The sequence below is a fragment of the Capricornis sumatraensis genome, chromosome 23 (assembly GCF_032405125.1).
Source record: "Capricornis sumatraensis isolate serow.1 chromosome 23, serow.2, whole genome shotgun sequence".
Taxonomy (NCBI): Eukaryota; Metazoa; Chordata; class Mammalia; order Artiodactyla; family Bovidae; genus Capricornis; species Capricornis sumatraensis.
Window position 1 is genome coordinate 7,949,643 of NC_091091.1, and position 23,558 is coordinate 7,973,200.

Consider the following 23,558-nt stretch of genomic DNA (forward strand, 5'->3'; position numbering starts at 1 on the left):
GTCCTTTTGTCCTATAAGTCCTTCCGGATGCTGGAGGCATGACACATTTGTCCAGATTCAGTTCCCCCTCCCCCGCTGCCATTTTTATTTTTCCCATACCGAAATGGCAATTTTTCATGGTTTTTAATGCACTTGTATTGATCAGGAATTACTCCAAGGCAGACAAAGACTTTTCATACTGTTCATGGGGTTCTCAAGGCAAGAATACTGAAGTGGTTTGCCATTCCCTTCTCCAGTGGACCACATTTTGTCAGAACTCTCCACCATGACCCGTTCGTCTTGGGTGGTACTATATGGCATGGCTGATAGTTTCACTGAGTTAGAGGAGGCTGTGGTCCATGTGATTAGACTGCTTAGTTTTCTGCGGTGTGGTTTTCAGTCTGTCTGCCCTCTGATGGATAAGGATAAGAGGCTTATGGAAGCTTCCAGATGGGAGAGACTGACTGAGGGGGAAACTGGGTCTTGTTCTGATGGGCGGAGCCATGGTCAGTAAATCTTTAATCCAATTTTCTATTGATGGGTGGAGCTGTGTTCCCTCCCTGCTATTTCCCTGGGGCCAAACTATGACTGAGGAGGCCTTGCAAATAGCTGTGAAAAGAAGAGAAGCAAAAAGCAAAAGAGAAAAGGAAAGATATTCCCATTTGAATGCAGAATTCCAAAGAATAGCAAGGAGAGATAAGATAGCCTTCCTCAGCGACTAATGCAAAGAAATAGGGGAAAAGAACAGAATGGGAAAGACTAGAGAGCTCTTCAAGAAAATTAGAGATACCAAGGGAACATTTCATGCAAAGATGGGCTCGATAAAGGACAGAAATGGTATGGACCTAACAGAAGCAGAAGATATTAAGAAGAGGTGGCAAGAATACACAGAAGAAGTGTGCAAAAAAGATCTTCATGACCAAGATAAGCACGATGGTGTGATCACTCACCTAGAGCCAGACATCCTGGAATGTGAAGTCAAGTGGGCCTTAGGAAGCATCACTATGAACAAAGCTAGTGGAGGTGATGGAATTTCAGTGGAGCTCTTTCAAATCCTGAAAGATGATGCTGTGAAAGTGCTGCACTCAATATGCATCAGTGGCCACAGGACTGGAAAAGGTCAGTTTTCCTTTCAATCCCTAAGAAGGGCAATGCCAAAGAATGCTCATACTATCACACAATTGCACTCATCTCATACGCTAGTAAAGTAATGCTCAAAATTCTCCAAGCCAGGCTTCAACAATATGTGAACTGCGAACTTCCAGATATTCAAGCTGGTTTTAGAAAAGGCAGAGGAACCAGAGATCAAATTGTCAACATCCGCTGGATCATGAAAAAAGCAAGAGAGTTCCAGAAAAACACCTATTTCTGCTTTATTGTCTATGTCAAAGCCTTTGACTGTGTGGATCACAATAAACCATGGAAAATTCTGAGAGAGATGGGAATACCAGGCCACCTGACCTGCCTCTTGAGAAACCTATATGCAGGTCAAGAAGCAACAGTTAGAACTGGACATGGAACAACAGACTGGTTCCAAATAGGAAAAGGAGTATGTCAAGGCTGAATATTGTCACCCTGCTTATTTAACTTATATGCAGAGTACATCATGAGAAACACTGGGCTGGAAGAAGCACAAGCTGGAATCAAGATTGCTGGGAGAAATCTCAATAACCTCAGATATGCAGATGACACCACCCTTATGGCAGAAAGTGAAGAGGAACTAAAAAGCCTCTTGATGAAAGTGAAAGAGGAGAGTGAAAAAGTTGGCTTAAAGATCAACATTCAGAAAACTAAGATCGTGGCATCTGGTCCCATCACTTCATGGGAAATAGATTTGGAAATAGTGTCAGACTTCATTTTTGGGGGCTTCAAAATCACTGAAGATAGTGATTGCAGCCATGAAATTAAAAGATACTTACTCCTTGGAAGGAAAGTTATGACCAACCTAGATAGTATCTTCAAAAGCAGAGACATTACTTTGCCAACAAAAGTCCGTCTAGTCAAGGCTATGATTTTTTCAGTGGACATGTATGGATGTGAGAGTTGGACTGTGAAGAAAGCTGAGCACTGAAGAATTGATGCTTTTGAACTGTGTTGTTGGAGAAGACTCTTGCGAGTCCCTTGGATGGCAAGGAAATCCAACCAGTCCATCCTAAAGGAGACAAGTCCTGGGTGCTCATTGGAAGGACTGATGTTGAGGCTGAAACTCCAATACTTGGCCACCTCATGAGAAGAGCTGACTCATTGGAAAAGACTCTGATGCTGGGAGGGATTGGGGGCAGGAAGAGAAGGGGACGACAGAGGATGAGATGGCTGGATGGCATCACCGACTCAATGCCCAAGACTTTGTGTGAACTCTGGGAGTTGGTGATGGACAGGGAGGCTTGGTGTGCTGTGATTCATGGGGTCGCCAAGAGTAGACATGATTGAGCAACTGAACTGAACTGAACTGAGACTATGATGGAGATAGTGAAGATAATGGTGACCTCCTTTAAAAGATTCCGTGCATGAAATTAAGACACTTACTGCTTGGCAGGAAAGTAATAACCAACCTAGAGAGCATATTAAAAATCAGAGACATTACTTTGCCAACAAAGGTCCATCTAGTCAAGGCTATGGTTTTTCCAGTAGTCATGTATGGATGTTAGAGTTGGATTATAAAGAAATCTGAGTACTGAAGAATGGATGCTTTTGAACCATGGTGTTGGAGAAGCCTCTTGAGAGTCCGTTGGACTGTAAGGAAATCCAACCAGTCCATCCTAAGGGAGATCAGTCCTGAGTATTCATTGGAAGGAATGATGTTGAAGCTGAAACTCCAGTACTTTGGCCACCTGATACGAGAAGCTGACTCATTTGAAAACACCCTGATGCTGGGAAAGATTGAAGGCGGGAGGAGATGGGGACAACAGAGGATGAGATGGTTGGATGGCATCACCGACTCAATGGACATGAGTTTGGGTAAACTCTGGGAGATGGTGATGGACAAGGAGGCCTGGCTTGCTGTAGTCCATGGGGTCGCAAAGAGCTGGACACGACCGAGCGACTGAAGTGCGCTGAACTGAACTGAGACAAAGACTTGCTATTTATGACTCTGGATCTTGGAATAGGATTTAGCTTGTAATCCGTACTGGCTATTGATTTATTTATTGTATTTCAGTTCTAAATTCGCCCTTTTTAACTGCTCTATAAAAAATGGATTGGGCCATTAAATGTTTTTCTTTGCCAACTGGCACTGAAACTTTGCCACTGGGGAGATACTGCAAGAGTAAAGCGGTTGCTTCCTGGCTCTAGTGAGATTGCTCCGTTTTTGTACAACCTTCTCCAGGCTATGGCTATTACAGTACTTGGAGTTCAGCAATACCAAGCAGCCAGCAGCTTCCCCAGCACACCTCCCGTCAGGTAGTTTCCCTGTTTGAGCAGCTTTCTCTGGAACACCTCTGGCGTAAATGCTACTTCCATGACATCAGCGCAATTTACTGCCATGTAGCCAGTGTGGCTGTGTCCTTCCCAGCAAGGGTGATTTCCCCCTGAGGGACACTTGGAAATATCTCGGGACACTTTCTGTTGTCACACTGGGGTTTTCGGGGAATAAAATCATGAGTAGAGGTCAAGATGCCCACTAAACATTCTCCAGTGCACAGGACAGCCCTCCACCAAAACCAACTCTCTGATTCAAAATGCCAAGATTATCCAGTTCCATAAACAACTCTCCACAACAAGGTCTAGTCCTCAGTCTCAGCACAGCAAGGTAGAGGGTGGAGAGAAGGATGGGGGAAGAAGAATGTTTTCCTTGAATCGTCCCTTAATGGCCTGAGGTCTGTGACAATTCCTTGTACTTTTTGTATCCTGAATTTCTGCTATGACCTTTTGACTAACTTGATCAATATCTAAAACACTTTTAATAAGAATTTTTAAACAAAAAAGTGCTAAATTTTAGCTAATGACCTACCAACATACTAATGACATTGAACTCCTTTTACTTTGAATAGAGTCAAATTTATCAAAGAATACTGATAGAAGCTCAGCGTGTTTGGGACTCAACAAATTAGAGCGGGAAATTATCTATACAATAGGAATAAAAATAAGTAGTGTCATATTTATGCATTTGCCTCGAAACTCCTTAAATATAGACCAGGCCTTCTCAGTGAGTTCTCTAGTCAGTCATGCTATATATAACTTCTATAACTACTTGCAAGAGGAGGCGGGTGTACAATTTTAAAGCACTACAACACACATATGTGATGAAGAGCAGTCCCCTTCACCTCTTTCCTTGAGTTTAAACCATTAATAGTACCTCTGGATATGACCCTTTTCCAGTAGCTATGTGCTTATTTTGTAGTTGGATCAGGCTTGCTCAGGGCATGCTATAATTCAACTTCCATTATTAAAATGAACCAGTGTAATGACTCTCTTTCAAGCTTCTGGATTTTATCTCTCCTGCGTAATAAATATTTTTTGTAAAGCACACCAATCAATAATAGCTCCATAAAAAAGACAAGCCCAAATGATCACAACTGAATGATCACATTCTAGCAAAATACATTTGTCTTCTCATGTTCATCCTGCAATTATGCTCACATCACCCTGGATTTCATTCTAGAAAATGAACCAAAGTAAAACCCACTTAGACTGTGGGACAGGCTGAGGCTCTGAAAAATTTTAAATTCATCACCCTATCAGTTAAGTAGTGTGACTACACGCTTCTGGTATCTGGAGTCCCCACAGTCTTATCTTGTGGACAAAGCCTGGTAGATATATAAAGATAACAGATACATACAAGGGAACAGATGACATAGGTGGGGCACGTGCCACTGGATGGATGCGCCTTCATGAGACTGGCCTGGTAAGAATGGTAGGGTAAGAACCGTGCTGGACGTCTAGGTTGTTTCCATGTCCTGGCTATGATTCATGTCCATGTATGGCAAAACCAATACAGTGTTGTAAAGCAAAATAAAGTAAAAAAAAAAAAAAAAAGAACCGTGCTGGAAAGATTCTACTGTCATCAAGTCTTTCCATACAGTTCTCCCCCTCTCCCTCCATGACACCTGAAATTCTAAAACCTTTTGGATTTTTGTAATTTTTCAGTATTCAGGGGTAAGTCATTAAAATGTAAGTAACCCACAGACCATCAACATCTTCATCTCTGTGTAGCTACTACTCAAATTAATACAAAGCCTGAAGTGAAGTCCTTGAGATTGCAAGAGTGAAATTAAGAAGAATAGGGACCAGGGACTTTCCTGCAGTCCAATGATTAGGCTCTTCCACTGTAGTGGGGCACAAGTTCAGTTCCTGGTGGAGGAACTAAGATCCTGCATGTCATGTGGTATAACCAAAAAGATAAATAAGAAAGCATGTGTGTGTGGCAGGGGTGGGGAGTGTAATGGGAAAGAGTAGTGCCTGTAGAAGAGTAATGTGGTGAGGGAACTAGAGGTAAAGGGCGTCAGAGAGAGGAAAGGAAGCTGGCAGATGGCACTGGGAAGACCAACAGCGGAACACACTTCAAACCAGCATTCTTCGTTTTTGCTTCACTTAAAAGATAGGCTGAGCAGAGCCTGGAGGAAGATCAGAACAGGACCACTGGAGGCAGCAATCAATTTTTTTTATGTTGGTTAAGTAAGTTAGGGGTTAGCAAACTACAGCTCACAGGTCAAATTCAGCCCATTGACTGTTTCTTGTATGGCCATTAGCTGAGAATAATTTGTACATTTTTAAGTGGCAGGAACAAGAAAGTTTCAAAAGATGAATAATAGTTCTTGACCTCTAAAAACAATATGAAATTCAAATTCCATCATTCATACAGCTTTATTGAAACAAAGACATGTTCATTTACTTATTGTCTTTGATTGCTTTTGCATTACAATGGTAGAATTGGGTAGATGCAAGAAAGGTCATTTGGCCTATGAAGTGTGAAATATTGACTATTTGACCTTTTATAGAAAAGCTTATTCTATCCTTGGTTTAAGTCAGGGAGCTAAGGCTTCATATTTACATACCCCTCTCGGAATAAACCTCCTGCACTTAACTAACCCATCATTTTTGTGGGGAAGTTCTGTGATCCTTTGTTCCTCCTTGAGCACGAGCCTTAGCGAGTCTCACCCTTCACCAAGTTGCCTGTCAGAAACATCAACAGCACCCTTCCTGAGAGAAGCTGAATAACTACTAATTTGTCATCTTTTTGCATCTCTTCTGACATCCTAAGTCCTGATATGGGAGCCTTCCTTGACTCCTGCTTGACTGGTCCATTGCTTATTCTATAGAGCCCAGAGCATGGATTCAGTATTTTTGTTTATTTTGCCTTCAAGTTGGAGTTGACACTGAATAGCAATAGCAAACAGGGAATGGAGGAAGGCGCTAACCCACCACAAGCAAGAGTAGATCTGGGTAGAGGCTACGATCAGAAGCACTTTCATTGGAAACTGATGCAGATGTGGCTAAAGAGGCTAGCTGTGGAGGACAGAATGAATAAACAGAGAGGAGGCTTTGCTACCAGCACTGATAAAGGAATAACAACCAAAATTTTCATATAATTGAGTTTGCCCTATATACTCAGTTTTCAGACCTACACTGAACTTGTGTCTTGCTCATCTCAGTAGCCCAAGTAACTGATAGAGAAACAGGCATTCATCTTTATCTTTTGTAATGAATAAACGTAAAAATTTCCTAGTCTGGCTCTAAACTCAGCTTTAATACCTAGCTCCGGTTTGGGTGTTGAGAAATAGTCTTCAGCCTACCAATTCCAGTGACTTTTTCTCTATGTCCAATCTTTCTTAGTAACCTATTTGCTACTATATTTTGTATAGGTCTTGGGACAAGTCTTATGACACAGGAATTGATGGATCAGGACGGATACTGGTCCTGTTGCTGCTGCTGCTAAGTCACTTCAGTCATGTCCGACTCTGTGCAACCCCATAGACAGCAGCCCACCAGGCTCCTCTATCCCTGGGATTCTCCAGGCAAGGATACTAGAGTGGGTTGCCATTTCCTTCTCCAATGCATACATGCATGCTAAGTTGCTTCAGTTGTGTCTGATTCTGTTTGACCCTATGGATAGCAGCCCACCAGGCTCCTCCATCCACAGGATTCTCTAGGCAAGAATCCTGGAGTGGGTTGCCATTTCCATTTCCATCTCCATGGATACTGGTCCTGGTATATGCCAAATACCCTTTTCTAGCTGTTGGGTCAAGGATAGGTCTGGAGATTCCTGGCTGGGTGAAGCAGAGGACCAGGGAGCAAAGGGGTAGGAGAAAGACAAAGGGAGCTCATACCATTGCTGTTTACCAACTAGTATGAAAACGTTTCAACTTTCACAACCAATTGGCTGCATCTTGGAGTTATACAGTAAATGAGGGATAGAGTTGAGACTCTTAGATTTTAATTTTCTGGGAGAAAATATGTGACTCTTTGTTTAAAACAGTAATAAAATTACTAGTAAATATTCAGCGATCTCAATGTATCCAAAAATGTCATCTTACTTAAACTCCTAACTTCACTAATAACTTATCACACCAGTGAAGAAGTGGATCGCATAACTGATTATGGGACACAAAGATATCCTTACGTTCACATTTATTTCTCTTCATGGATTCTAAAATAATATATTCTAAATATACTTAGTTGTGTTTTATGTATTCAAGAATGTTATTAATAGAAATAGTTCTGTTAGATTCAAATTTCTTTATGTCAATTTTCATAAATTTTAGAATCACTGCAGATAATTATGAAAATAATGTAAGAAACCAGTCCTCAGAGAATGCTTCTTGAGAACAACATGTATCTGTTTATCACTTTCTAGTTTGTCCATGAACTTTTTTTTTTTAATTTCCAATATGCATGATTAGTTACAATGATGTTCTTTTGCTCTCCCTCTGGAATAATAAAGCATAATCCCTGGCTTACATAACATGGTGCCTCAGTTGTAAATTTGTGAAAGAAGCTCCATGTGTTGACAGTTCTAATGCTTGCCATCTGTTTGCATGGGTGAAGCCCTGGTGCTCCCTTAATTGTCCATAAATTAGGTACTAGCAGCAGGATTATGACAAGATTCTTCAGTTACAGTTCAATTTCTTTTTTAAGCTGGGATTCAACATTTGGTGGGAATCCCAACTCCTCTGATAAGAGCATAGAAATGCACCTCTTGAGCCCTGGACTCAAGCCATCTTCTCTCTATTTATGTTTTAAGTTAGGCCTTCCTCCAGGTATGTTCTCTGTATACACTTCTGAAGATAAACTTATGCTGAGTAGAAAGGAAAAACTACTAAGAAGAGGGCGGGGCACATTGATTGAACGCCCACTGCATATCTTGTGCTGTGTGTGGACCTTGACATCTATTAAATTGTTTGATCTTCGAAACAATTTTATAATTTAGGCATCTCCCATTTTTCAGATAGGAAAACTGAGACTTAAAATAAAATAAAATTAAAATAAATTGCTCATATTGTCCTAACATGGTGTAGTAAAGATTCAAGTGCTGGGCTTTGGACTCTATTTGACCAAGTCCATACACTCCTCACTGCACACTATATATGAGTAGGTTTGAAAAAAAAAAATAGAGGTGGGGAAAAAAATGGAGGTGAGCTGCTTGATGCTCCTTTCTCTCCTGGGATCTCAGTCAACAGAACTGAAGCACCTACACTAGATAACTCTCAGGGTCCCAACAGTCTGTTTCCATGACTTGATTAATCTGGGCTTGAATATTAACCACAAAGCCTGAACAAGTTATTAAAATGTTATGGACTTCAGTTTCCTTTTTTGTTAAACATCCCATCTTCCAGGTAGAATCATTACAAAGGAAAGCAGACGTATAAACGGATACAAATACACATCCATCCTCAATCAGCAGGCAAACCCTCAGCCTCACTGTCATTCTTCCCTCATCAGATTCCCTTGTGCTTTAGGGCCATTCAAGTTACCATAATTTCCTTGTTTACATCTCTACAAGTTTTCTACCTATTCTCTTTCTCACTATCTTCAGAAAATTAAAAAAAAAAAAAAATGTCTTCCAATTTCTCTTTCCCTGTTTGCTCACTATTTCCTCCTCTGTGTCCGCAGCGGCACATTTCTACCGAGTGTCACCCCCACCTCTGCCCTGCCTCTTGTTTGCTTTGTTAACTTGGCCCACCATGGCATGTGGGATCTTAGTTTCCCAATCAAGGAAACACAACGTCTTAACCACTGGACCGCCTGGAAAGCCCATCTTCCTCAAGGTTTGTGCAGAACCATCACAAGGAAACTCTCCAAGACCTCACTAGTGTCTCATGTGCCCGCCCTTCTCTCTTTTTTATTTTCTTTGTTTAGCCTAGTTTCTTGAAAGAAAAAAAAAATCCTTTAGTCTCAATGCTCTCACTTCCTCAGTACCGACTCCCTCTTCGACATCTGGATTCCACTTTCACCATTTTATTATATATTTTTCTCCCAGGTTGCTAAATTTGTTGCCCTTTTCCCTCTATGTGTATGCCTCTCAGTTTCTCACTTGCATTTATTTCTGCTGATTATCCTTTTTCTCTTGAAATCTTCTCTTGCTATCTGAGGGTTCCTACACTGTTCTGATTGCTAACATTGCAGTTTTATCACTGGTTTTCTTCCTCTGCCTCACTTTTACATGTAAGAATTTTCCCAAATTCTAAACTTGGTCTTTTAATCTTTTCTATTCTGTCATGCAGTTCCATCCAGTTTCATGGCTTCAGTCGTTAACTCTATGTAAGCAATTTTTAGGGTAATTTTAAGTTAACTCTAACAAGCATTCTTGTCCCACATATTCTACCTGATGCAAGGCACCTGTTCCTGAGCGTCAAACTTGTATGTCAAATTCATGATATTTTTATTGAATAACTCTCATGCCTCCCAAATTAGTTCTTTTTCTACACTCCTAGATCTTCTAAATTTCTTTCTTCCCCTTCACATGCAGGGAAGCCTCAGCCCTCTGGGTTCATGTCTTTATTCTTACACATGCCTCCTATTTATGATCTCATGATGACCACTTGGATTTACAGACTGCTAACCAGACACTCCAGTGTTCTTGCCTGGAGAATCCCAGGGACGGCGGAGCCTGGTGGGCTGCCGTCTCTGGGGTCGCAAAGAGTCAGACACGACTGAAGCGACTTAGCAGCAACTGCAGCAGCAGTACTCTTGCCTACTTCCCTTCCACTCTGCACTTTCATGCACTGGAGAAGGAAATGGCAACCCCCGCTAGTGTTCTTGCCTGGAGAATCCCAGGTGGGCTGCCGTCTATGGGGTCGCACTGAGTCGGACACAACTGAAGCGAATTAGCAGCAGCAGCAGCAGCAACAGCAACCAGATATTCTGTCTGTATCTTCTCCCTTTAATTCATCTCATATAGCCTTCTCAGTGTCCTAATGATTGACACTATTTTGCTGCATAGAATTGTCAGGGTTACCCTTATCCACCATCTGGTGATCTTGTGGCACCAGCCCCAACATGTTTGTGAACTCATTTGTCACACTGCGTCCTCCAGCTACCTTAATGCAGCCTTACTTTAGTCAGCTGAAATGGCTTATAGCTCTATCTGAGTACTGCTGATGCTATTCACCCTAGATCTACCTAATGAAACCATTTATTTCAGGAAGACTTGTCGGATTCTCCCCAGAAGTTGTCGACTCCCACAAATGTGGGCTCTGGACCCTTCTTACATTCTTCTTTGCATGATGGCTATTTGTATAAATGCCACAGTTCCTCTACTAGAAGTTACCCCCCGAACCAGAATCTGTGCTGCTCCTTTAATTCTTCTTATAGCACCTAACAATGCCTTTTATGTGATAAAGCCTCAAAAAGACATTAATCAAATGAAAGAAAGAATGAATAGGTAGTTGTTTTTTCTGGAAACCAGAGGAAGAGTATCTATTTCAGAAATATTCATGGGTATAGACATCATCTCGGAGAAGGCAATGGCACCTCACTCCAATACCCTTGCCTGGAAAATCCCATGGATGGAGGAGCCTGGTAGGCTGCAGTCCATGGGGTTGCTAAGAGTCAGACACAACTGAGCGACTTCACTTTCACTTTCATGCATTGGAAAAAGAAATGGCAACCCACTCCAGTGTTCCTGCCTGGAGAATCCCAGAGATGGGGGAGCCTGGTAGGCTGCCCTCTATGGGGTCGCACAGAGTTGGACACAACTGAAGCGACTTAGCAGCAGTAGATTAGACATCATCTGGAGAAGGGCATGGCAACCCACACCAGTGTTCCTGCCTGGAGAATCCCATGGACTGAGGAGCCTTGTGGGCTACAGTTCATAGGGTCACGAGTCGGACACAACTGAAGTGACTGAGCACACACACACACACACACACACACACACACACACACGTGGCTATCATCCTGCAATGATGCCCTCTGCAATGATGTTCTAGCGATCCAGCACAGAGGGGCATGCAAAAGTAAGATCTGTAAATCAAGTGGGATTTCTCTTCATCCAGAGTCCCCTGAGCTCAGCATCCAACTCCATCATTCTTCTCACATCTGCCACTCGCTTTCATTCCTCACTGACACAGCCTGTTCCAGCTGTAATGCCTCCACTAAAATGGATGCCTTACAGTTCTTCTCCTGGGTCAGGCACTTGGCTTTTGTGATCATGTATCCACAAACGCAGCAATGAGAAATGTTTGGAGGCCTGCTTCCACGTAGTGGAGCATTTTACTCAGGCTCTTGGAGAGTCAATAAAATAATCTGACATTTTAGTCTAACCAATAAAGCATTCAGGTAATGAGACTAGCAAGGAAGAATACAGAGAAGGGACGGGTGGATGTGTCACCGAACAAACTTGGAATGGCCCTATATATGCCTCTGTCTAGAACTGATGCTTTCTCCAGAAAGGTCTTCCTAAAGACTTCTATTTTAGGAATCTGAGGATGGAAGAATAGAGGAGAAAACTAACACGTGCTCAAGGAATAGTCCATTTCCTAGTAACAATAATAACAACAAATTCATAGTGTATAAATATATACTATTCTATAATTATTTTAAAATATACTATAAATATTTTATAAATTGTAAAGTATAATCGAAAGTACTATTAGTCGTTATTTGCTAAAAATTTACACCAATAGCACTGGTTGAGAGTCTCCTGGGTAAAGACCACTTGGACAGATGGTTTTTTCACATGTTCTCATCAATGCTCACAACATGATGTTGCATTATCCCCAGTTCACAAATGACCTAACTGAGGTGAAGTTCACGGTGGTTTAAGTATCTTATTAAAAATCATAAAGCTAGAATGGCAGAGTGAACCACTTCCAAGAATAACAGGGAATGAGAATCAAATATAAAACTCATTTTCAACAAAAAGATATAAAACAAGTATTAATAGCTCCATGAAGTGATGTCTCATCCCAGGAACTTGTGTGTGTCACTGATACGAGTTTGTGTAATATGCATAAGAAAGCAAAGCACTTACTCTCTGTCGATCACAAGGCAGGTTACAGCTTCTGCTGCAATTACGTTTGCTGTTCTCACATCTTCCCTGTATGAAAAACAGAGAGCAGTTCAAGTAAAGCACCCTTTAAAAACAAAGAAAAGTGTTCATTGTAATTAATTCAAGACATTAAATTACGCTCTTCTGATTTTTCCTCTTTCAGGTTTAAGATTTGTTCACGTTTCAAATTACTTTGTCCTGAGAAACCATGTAACTTTTACTATTAATAACAGAGATTTTACAATTACAATCCAGTAGTTATAATTTTCAAACTTAAAGTTTCACTTACACAAATGGAACAAAATTTTGTGTCACCATCCCCTATCCTATCTGGAGAGTTAATGAGTTGACTGGATGATAATAAAGACATGAATAAACTTTAGAAAAGATCTGTAGATATAATTCTAGAAACTTAAGTACCTAATCCATTTGTGTATGAATTTATCATTATTACTTTGAGAATTATGGATATATTTTAATCAATTTAATTACTTTAAAGGCCCTGTACTTATGTGGCTAAACTTTTGGCAACTTAAACAGTTATTCACCTGTACCAGAGTTTGTAGGTTCTTCAAGAATATTCAACAAATCTTAATCACTCTGATTGAAATATGTATATATGTACTGTCGCTTTACAAGCATCTAACTGGTTGCTGCAGCAGTATCTATCAACTTCTTAAACATTTAAAAATCTGTGTCTTCTTATCCAGTGGTCAAAGGTGGATTTGGTAAGTTAACATTCACATTTTGAGCTACTAAAAATGTAATAGTACCACTGTCATGGAAACATTAAGTTATACTAGAAAATGCACTCTGTTTCCTAGAAAGGTAAAATATCTAAGCTAATCTAATTAATGATACATATACATTTGAAATACATTACAGAGATATGTACATAGGAAATAATATGGTCTTAATAACATCTTCTAAAAATCACAATTGGAACAGTATATGTTTCTAATATCAGGCTTTTAAAGTTTTGAAAATAAAGATATTCTCAGTGTATTTTATTTTTTCAAAACACACCAAGTTCTCACAAATACATCTGCACTGTAATTTTTTCACTGATCTTCTTTTCTTTCTCTGTTGCTGTATCATGCTGTTAACGACTCCAGTTGCTTTGTAGTAACTATTACTATTTGGGAAAGCAGTTTCTCCTTACCAAAATTCTTTTCCAGAAATATCTTGATGATATACTCAAGCATTCATATTTAATATAGACTTTAAAATCACTTTCCACTTCTGAAGAAACCCACAATGGGATTCTAGTAAAGTTGTATCACAGTTTTACATTGATTTCAGAAGAAAGCCATTCTGATTATATTAATTATCCCTGCAAGAGCATGGCATGTCTACTTGTTCAGATCTAGCATTATGTCTTAATCTTTCTTAATCTCTTTCACTTGGGCTCTGGCATTTTTATAAAAAGTATTCTTCAGGCTTTTATATCATCAGTTTCTCTTATGGCATTGCTTTTCCATTTCTGTTTTTTATTGGTTATTGCTACTAAAGAAAAAACCTACAGAAATTTGTGTATTTGTAATCTGCATACCATACAAAGTTCTCTTCCGATTCTAAAATTTCTATTACAGTCTCTTCAATTCTCATTGTGATCCTCCCAGTGTCTCCCCAACATCCTCTACCTTCTAGCCAAACTGGTCTCCTCCCAATGACTGAACACCTCATTTCCTTCTTGTCATGAGTTCTTAGGACACCTTCCCTAAGCCTAGGAACTTCCTCTCCAGTTCCTTGACCAGTTTACAACTGTTGATCCCTGAGATCTCGGTCCAGATGCCCTGGCTGTGATGCCATGCTGAATTAACTAGACTGGATGCCTTGTTTGTGTGTTCTCATGGCCCTAGCTGCCTCTCCACACAAGCACTTGCCACGGTTTACAGTTTATACGTCTGTTTGCATGGGCACTTAGCTCACGTCTCTAACCTCCTTTCACTAAATGTTATGAGGGCAGGGTCGATGGCCAGTTTTGTTCCAATTTTATCCTGAATGGCTGGCACATAGGAGGTGCTTAGTAAGTATATGGTCCAGGAATCCTGAACTCTTGGGAAGAATCAAGTTCAGGCTTTGGAGTAACACTGTCTTGGTTTTACAAGACAAGGTGAAACCCTCAGTTTTCTTGTCTATAAAAATGAGAAGGATAACAGTGCCAATGTAATGATCTTAAATGCAATAAAGATAAGTTTATCACAATGCCCAACACATAGAAAGCAATGGTTCTGCCATTCATTACTTCTAAGTTTTCTCATTCACCAATACTATCATGTCTGTTCTTGTGGAGGTGCTGTCTGGGGTTTTATGAAAGATTACTGCCCAAGAACAAAGTAAGCTTTTCCTATTCCATAGAAATAGATAACATACTTGAGAGTCCATTATCACTTTTGAGTAGGAATTTTTGGTAAAGTGGACAAAACAGACAAATCGTCAATAATGGCCATGAGGTACCTCATAAATTGCATGATTGCTGCTTAGGAGACTGCTCATGGCAGCCTATGTTACTACAAATAGCTGCCAGTGTGTTTTTTAAAGCTGAAATATGCTTCTACCTTAACAACATAAAATTGTCCACAGTGTTTAAAACTATGATATATACAAAATAACACTTTATTTTGAACAATGTCTCCTGTGTATACAAATTTTAAAATATGCTTTCATCACAAATGTCCAACATTTAAAATTTTTATCATGTTATCTGGTCTAAATTGTATATACTTGCAAAAATGGATGCTATTTCCTTGCAACAGAAAGAAAATACATATATATATTTTAAAATGAAAATGATGAAAAATCAAAGATCAAGAGTGACATAGTTGATAGAAACTGAAAATATTTTAGTTTTAAAGAGGAAAATGTGTAAAGTTATAGCCTATAGTCAGGCTCAGCACCTAGTAATGTGACATGTATCAAAAATTTTAAAAAAGATGTGTAACATGGGGAATAAACAACACAGCATATTAAAGAGTTTGTTATAACATTTGCTATTTATTATCTGGCTCAGTGGTAAAGAATCTGCCTGAAATGCAGGTGATGTGGGTTTGATACCTGGGTCAGGAAGATCCCCTGGGGAAGGAAATGGCAACGCACTCCAGTATTCTTGCCTGGAAAATCTCATGGACAGAGGAGCCTGGCAGGCTACAGTCCAGGGGGTGGCAAAAGAGTCAGATACAACTTAGTGACTAAACAAGAAATATCAGGAAACATATTAAATAATTTGCACAAATCTCAATACATATAACAGAGAGTATTTTATCTGAAATTTACACATGGGGATATGTGTAATACACCAAAAAACAGACATAGCTAATGAGGTGCTGTCCTGGAATTTGAACAAAGATCTGTCTGGTCCCAAAGTACATGTTCTTTTCTCACCAGTTCACTACCTATACCCTCTGCTATAAGGTTTTTAATTAACAACTATCCTAAATTCATTCTAATGCTTAGGATGATATCTAAGCAGTAAGCACTCATGACTCTCTGTCCATCATTATAAAGTTATAGTTAATTGTTTATAAAGCAGCATTAATATGTTAATGGTGCCCAACTGCAAAGCTAAACCAATAAACCAGTTTGATTCTCATGTTATTAGAACTCCTATCTGTAGTTACATCCTAACCGTGCTATGCTGCTTTATAACAATAGAAAATCATTCAACGCCAAGTTCATTCAGTGCCAAATTCCTGTTGCCGTTACACTATTATTGCATTTTTACTATTAAGACAAATGTTTAATGCCACCATGCTTGTCTGTGCAGGTGTCTGGAAATGCCATCCCTGTGTACCCAAGCAGTCTGCTCCTGTGAGAGAAAAATGCCATCCGACATAGTATTAACACATATTCATCCCCTGTTTTATGAGATATTATAGAAACTTCTGATAAGAAAAGAATATAAGCCAATACTGTGATTTACTATGCATGCTTATTTCCTTTATTGGACCAAGTACTAAAGTAAAAGTCCTTTGGACTGAGATATGAAATATTAAATACTCATATAACAGAAAGCTCCTAATAGCTCCATGTTGTTATGAAACTTATATCTGTCCATACATAGCTGTTATGATACTGGTTTTAGATATCTACCAGTGTCTCAGAGGCTTCATGTAATACTAGTTTAGACATGCAGAAAAGGAGACTGGGGGAAAAAAAGGAGAAAGAGGGAGATGGTGTGACTTAAAAAAAAAAACTTGAGCATTCTTTCAGTTTTACTTTTTGGCATATCAGGCTATTTGATAATTTCTAATAGATTAATACATGAGACTTTGAAAATATATTGGACATGAGAATTTTATAAACAAAATTATAAGATACTATCTACCCTACTTAAAACTTTCACAGACACACATAGCCTCTGAACACAGCATACTTCTTTATATAGGAAGTAAAGGCACATGTATCTACTTAATAGTCCAGGTCTAGGTTGCACAGAGTCGGACATGACTGACATGACTTAGCAGCAGTAGCAGCAGCAGCATGCATGTTGTCTTTAAAAATAAAAATCTCATATTCATTTATTTCTGTGTTTGTATATTAGTTTATTTCAGCATGACACTAACTATGAACAACTGCAGAAGTAGCTACTGTTTGGCAGATTAATAGATATTACACAAACTTGCCATTGATTAATGAACAAAGCTGTGAGGTTTAGTAGTGTTCTTTTCTTAAGCATTTTTGGAGGAGTTAGAAATTCCTTTCAATGAAATCATACAGCATGAAAAATTATCCCCAAATATTTGCAAATACAGTTTTCTGTGCACTGACTCGGATAGTCTTTGAACTTCATCACTGGAATCTTCATCATCGCTGTATCCCAGTGTAGAGTCACTGTCAGTATCTGAATAATCCATAGCAAGAGTTTACACTGACTCTTCTCTTTCAGAAGCAATTCTCTTGTGTCTCATGGCCGCTAGGAAACTCTATAGTGCATTGATATATCTCTGAGAACAAACACAGTGTGTGAAGCCAAAGCAGAATGTAGTTCACGCAAAGTAACTAACTGTGCCAGCAGGGGCTCTCTCTTTTCAGCTCTAGAGCAATGTGACTGCTGTCATCAGAGTCCTAGCATTCCCTCGGTGCCAGCCTTGACAGAAACTGGCACTTCTCCAATAGCTCATGAACTTAAGGCAACTGTGGGTCAGAGCCCTTCATTCTCAGTCAAGTGCATCAGGCAGTGTCCATAGTTACATTTAGGACAAAATAAATCCTTTGCATCTAAAAATCAAGGGCAATCTTACTATAACATGTAGGATATTCAAAACTGACGGGCTATGAAAAGCATCAAAGAGTTACCTGAAATTAGACTTTGAATTAATTATGAACTAGAATTGTAGAATCTGTGGCAAGTTCAGCTGTGCTATTCGAAAGTGTGGTTCCTGAGCAGATAAGTATTGTGAGGAAAAGAAAAAAAACTGTATCAGGTCATTCACTGACTCTACTTCCTACCATTATCCCAACATGATTTATAACTCCAACACTCCCAACAGAATGTGTATACTAAGCGTAACACGAACTAATACATACAAATAAATACATGTCTTCTTATCAAGCTTGGCATAGAGTTAATAACCAGTAAATGTTAACTGTCATCATTGTCATCATTGTCACTTTAAGATCCTCTGACATCTAGAAAGCACAATACTCTTTTGCATATAGTTTCTCTCATGAAATCTTTTCTAAATTTCTGTAATAAACCAGTCTCCTAATTGTTTTCAGACACTACCTTTTCAGTCTGTTTTCCTGAATCCTCTTGGTTCACTAGAAAACTGGTGTCTCTCCAAAATTCTCTTTTTGGCCTTTTCATTGCTCTAACTTTTCTTATTGGGGAAATCTCTATGGCATCAGCTGTTAGTTTTGTATTAATGACTTCTAAGTCTTAATTTCTAAGCTTACTTTTCTTCTGCTGGACACCCTTGTCTGAAAGTTCCATTGCAACCTTGAATTCAAACCTAATTCATTTTCTTTTAACCTCAAAACCACTGTTTTCCTTGTGTTTCCTATCTTAGCAAATGACATCACCATTCTTGTATTTGCTTAGCCTCAAAAGATGAGATTCTTTTTTTTTTAACGCTCCTTTCTCCATCATTGGCTCTGATTGATTATATTGGTTCTATCTTTGCCTTTTTTCTCACATCCATTCTTCCTTTGCATTCTCAGAGCCACTGCTTTACTTTGGGCTATCACCATCTCTATCCTGGAATGTTGATCTGGCCTTATAACTGATCTCCTTGCCACCACACTCTCCCTTCTCTAAGCCACATCTCATTTTACTGTACATTTCCAAATATAAGTCCCAGTCATGTCAACTCTTTGCATGAGAATTTTCAAAAGAAAGAAGTTTCTACACTTTCATTTAGAGTCTGAGGTCCTCCACCAATTGACCTATGATCTTTCCAGGCACTATACATACTATCCTCTGCTGCACCAACAGCAAATAACTGTTTCCTTAAAATATGGCAGCTCTCATCTTCATTCTTATACACAGATGGCTCCTCCAACAACTCTCTATTCCAGTTCAAACTTCATCAATGCAGACTTCCATGATCTCTCATTAGCATTTTCAAGATGGAAACATCCACAAAAGAAATATATATACAAATTAATTATAGAAATATATATACATATAGTTAAACCAACAAAAAAGAGAGGAAATAGAAAAATACTATAATGCCACCTGCCAGGAGATAATTAAGTTTAACATTATTGTGAATATTTTTTAAAAAACTTTATTATTCTTAAGTATTCACATTTTTCATGAATATAATAAGTTAATATTTACTTTAATATTTCTAAAAATATTAGTAAAAATATAAATTAGTAAAAAAATATCAGTACCAAAAATATTTACTGAAGGCTGCTGCTGCTGCTGCTGCTGCTGCTGCTAAGTCGCTTCAGTCGTGTCCAACTTTGTGCAACCCCATAGACGGCAGCCCACCAGGCTCCCCCGTCCCTGAGATTCTCCAGGCAAGAACAGTGGAGTGGGTTGCCATTTCCTTCTCCAATGCATGAAAGTGAAAAGTGAAAGGGAAGTCGCTCAGTCGTGTCTGATGCTCAGCGACCCCATGGACTGCAGCCTTCCAGGCTCCTCCACCCATGGGATTTTCCAGGCAAGAGTACTGGAGTGGGGTGCCATTGCCTTCTCCTTACTGAAGGCTATTATATTCTAAGTGTATGAATGCTTTGGTCTAGTGGGGATGGAAGTTAAATTAGTAGGCAAATGTATAATTGAATATGCTGATCAAATAGCATGCAAACAGATATTAATAATAATAGGTAGGACATCATCTAGCAATTAAGATGACAGCCTTTATGAGGACATTAAAAATTAAGACCCACTCCCAAATGAGTTGAGTTAGCAAAATTAGTCAGGAGATGCATTTTCTGTGGGGAAAAAAAATATATGCAATAGCCCTGGGGTAGGAAATAGCTACTCCTTGAAAGAAAAGTTATGACCAACTTAGACAGCATATTCAAAAGCAGAGACATTACTTTGCCGACTAAGGTCTATCTAGTCAAGGCTATGGTTTTTCCAGTGGTCATGTATGGATGTGAGAGTTGGACTGTGAAGAAGGCTGAGTGCCGAAGAATTGATGCTTTTGAACTGTGGTGTTGGAGAAGACTCTTGAGAGTCCCTTGGACTGCAAGGAGATCCAACCAGTCTATTCTCAAGGAGATCAACCCTGGGATTTCTTTGGAAGGAATGATGCTAAAGCTGAAACTCCAGTACTTTGGCCACCTCATGCAAAGAGTTGACTCAATGGAAAAGACTCTGATGCTGGGAGGGATTGGGGGCAGGAAGAGAATGGGACGACAGAGGATGAGATGGCTGGATGGCATCACCAAATCGATGGACATGAGTCTGAGTGAACTCCGGGAGTTGGTGATGGACAGGGAGGCCTGGCGTGCTGCGATTCATGGGATTGCAAAGTGTCGATCACGACTGAGCAACTGAACTGAACTGAACTATAAAACAAGTAAGGTTGGAATTCAGAGATTGAGGAAAAGAAGGCAAGGACCACGAGAAACCAGAAAGGAAGGCAGGAACCCCCATCCAGATCCTGTAGACGAGTTCAAGGATCTACTTTTCAAAAGAGACTAACTGAAACTTTTTTCTTTTAACATATTAATAAAATCTTAAAAATTAGTTGGAAATCACAAGCTTAGAGGAAACAATTAGTATGAAATAAAATTTCAAGGTAACAATTTTAAATGAGTACTTTTAAAATGCCAACATCCTTTCCACTTACTAAAGTAAATATTACTGTATGGAAATCTGCACATCAAAGAATATATCTAAACAGAAAATGTGATCTCTGTCCCTTAGAACCTTGTACAATATAGGAGTAATGAAACAAACAAATGCATAAAAATCAGTGTATTATCAGGAATATTTACCAACTCATGACAAAGACTTGAGTTTATACTCTGTACACTTGTTAGAATGCTCCCAAGGCAGTCTCTGGTTTTTCACTGATAACAGAGACTTATGACATGAGCTCAAAGAGGGTGTTTCTCTAGACAGAACAACTATAAGTATTATCCATAAAGTAACTCCACTTCATTCTTTCTGGTAACACAGGTGGATATTTCCATTCACTGTATTATCTTTCTTTCTGAGAGAATGCAAATCCGTATAGATCTATACCCATAGAAGGTCACAATAAATGAAGTTATGAATTTGAAGGAATTCAATTTTCACATTTCTTCTTCATATTACTTCTGCTGGGATGATGGCATAATGAATTTTTGATGTGATTTATGAACTTTGCATTCTGTGTCATGATTCAATAACAAGGAACATAGACATTTATTAGGTTGAACCAAAGAAATTGCTGTTTTTGCAGGTTAAGATGACCAATTATTGGCAATTTCATGTTCCAACTTAACACATGGAATTAGTGAAAGTGAAAGGGGATATAAAACAATAACAGAAGGCTATATATTGCTATTTCTTTTCTGCTGTCCTCCCTACGTGACATAAACTGAACTGACTTCAATAGTAATCTGTATTGGTTCCATATTCCATATGTGAATCCTCTGAATGTTGACATGATTGATGGTTCTTGTCCATCTAATCTTTAAAGATAATTTTCTGTCCATTCCAACTAGGATAAGAAATAACTATAGAAGAAATTCTGAGTCTTAGTGTTTTGTTGTTGTTGTTATTGCAAGAGTAAAAATGGTATTTACTTGGTGCTCTGGTTTCAGATATTAAACTCTTTGGTAAAGTCTTACAAATTTAAAGAATGTCTCCTTAAGTGTATTTTCTGGAGAGAAAGAAGAGCTTATTCTCATTTTTCCTTGTTATTATTTTATCAGTTGTTTAGAAGTACAGATTTAGATATTATATTGCTATTATTTTCTTAGAGGTCTATTTGGTCTATTTTTGCGTGATTTATAGGTATTTTCACTTAAGAGGAAAAATAAAGAATTTTACTCTAATAAAATAGAAAAAACTTAAACCTGGAGTATAACATAATAGATGTTCTATTCATTTATTCAAATCAAACACTCTCTTCTTAACACTATGTGTCCTCTTATTTGAACCATACTTCATAATATAACATGGATTAAGATAAATCTAATCAGTGTCTTATCTTTTCAGATAGTGATGCATGTAATTTTGTAACATAACTGGCCAAACACAGTTTGAATTTTGGAAGAAGACATTAGGAGAGTCAAATTATTCCATGGTGTTTCATGGGTCATAAATACTTTCAAGAATAAAACAATTCATGGTATATTCCTTTGCCTTTGTTTCTAGTCTATTTGATGGAGCTAAAAAATGATTCAATTTTTTATGTTTTTAAAGTACAGGAAAGAACATATTCAAATGATGACTGGAAATGAGGTACCAGTAAACTTCAACTGATGCATGTTTGAAATGAATGTTGATTTCCTTGGTCACATATTTCAAAGGACTGTTGCCTTTTTAAAGTGCCTTCAAGTCAGGAGTGTGTCCTTTCCTATAAAGAATTCTAGACAACATGCCAGAAGAGTGTCTCCTATTTCTGGTTCTATTGCCAACTTTAGTGAGTGACCTTGAGAAAATGACTCTGTTTCATTTTTCAGATGTGAAATGGAGATTGAAATCACTGCTCTGTTCTCTTGTATAATTTGTTTTACCAACATGGACACTTTTTAAAAGATCAAGTTATCATGGTTTTCAATGCTCCTGAGACAATTTATCCCAAACCCAAGGATATTTCTTTAGATTAAAAAAAAAAAAAAAGGTATTATCAGCCTGCAATTGTGATCTACCTTCCAAATATGTAAGTGGCATATTATGGTATTAATTTTCATATTAACACTTTTTATCCAAGACTAAAACATATTTTCACATATAAATCAGACATGTTCACTTGAAATAATAAGTCTCATAGTTAGAAGTCAAGAATTATGTAATAAATGTTTATGAAATTGTATTTTGATTGTTTAAATTTATACTGAGATTTTACTTTGGCTCTTTCAGGGAAGAGAAATACCTAAAATTTTAAAATAGGGTTAAACTGTTAAAGATCACATTCTTTTGATACTCATTTATCAAATATTTGCATTATTTTAATAAATAGGTCTCTAAACAAAATTCTTTAGTGATTTTAGAATTCAATTAATCTAATGTGCTATAATTTCATCCACAACAAATATTAACTTTGAATCAAAAATAAACAGAAGAAACAATGAATAAAGAAAGGAAAGTTATGGCTATATGTATAATAAAGCCAATTTGAATAAAAAGTGCTAAAGTCAAACCACTACATACAGTCAAAACTCCTACAGTTGGCATTGGTTAGAAAAAGCAGACTGGGTATTGAATTTATTAACTATATATACCAATTTTTACCAAAAAATTATCTATTAGCCTTGCCATACCTGCCCAGCAGGTGATTTAACATATATATATGTTATATATGTACACACACACACACACATATATGTTACTAAGACTATAAAAAACCGATCTTCAATTAAAAGATGAGGAAATGACAAGGGCAGTTAATAGACAAGAAAGAAAGAATTCTTAAACATATGAAAATATGCTACATCGTAGAGTAAGAGAAGTGCAAATGCATGTAGACAATTCAGCTTTGTGTAACAGTCCAGCACTATTTTTAAAATATTTTTATTCATCTCACATATATATTCA

General features: G+C 38.3%; 1 protein-coding gene across 2 annotated transcripts in view; it reads right to left on the reverse strand.

Annotated features, from left to right (window-relative positions):
• Nucleotides 1–23,558, reverse strand: part of PRKG1 (protein kinase cGMP-dependent 1) — a 1,398,992-nt gene that overhangs the window by 152,821 nt on the left and 1,222,613 nt on the right. For both annotated transcript variants that reach the window (XM_068961335.1, XM_068961334.1), the window contains exon 8: nt 12,389–12,454. In XM_068961335.1, coding sequence (XP_068817436.1) covers nt 12,389–12,454 — 66 coding nt within the window. The remainder of the gene's footprint in view (nt 1–12,388; nt 12,455–23,558) is intronic.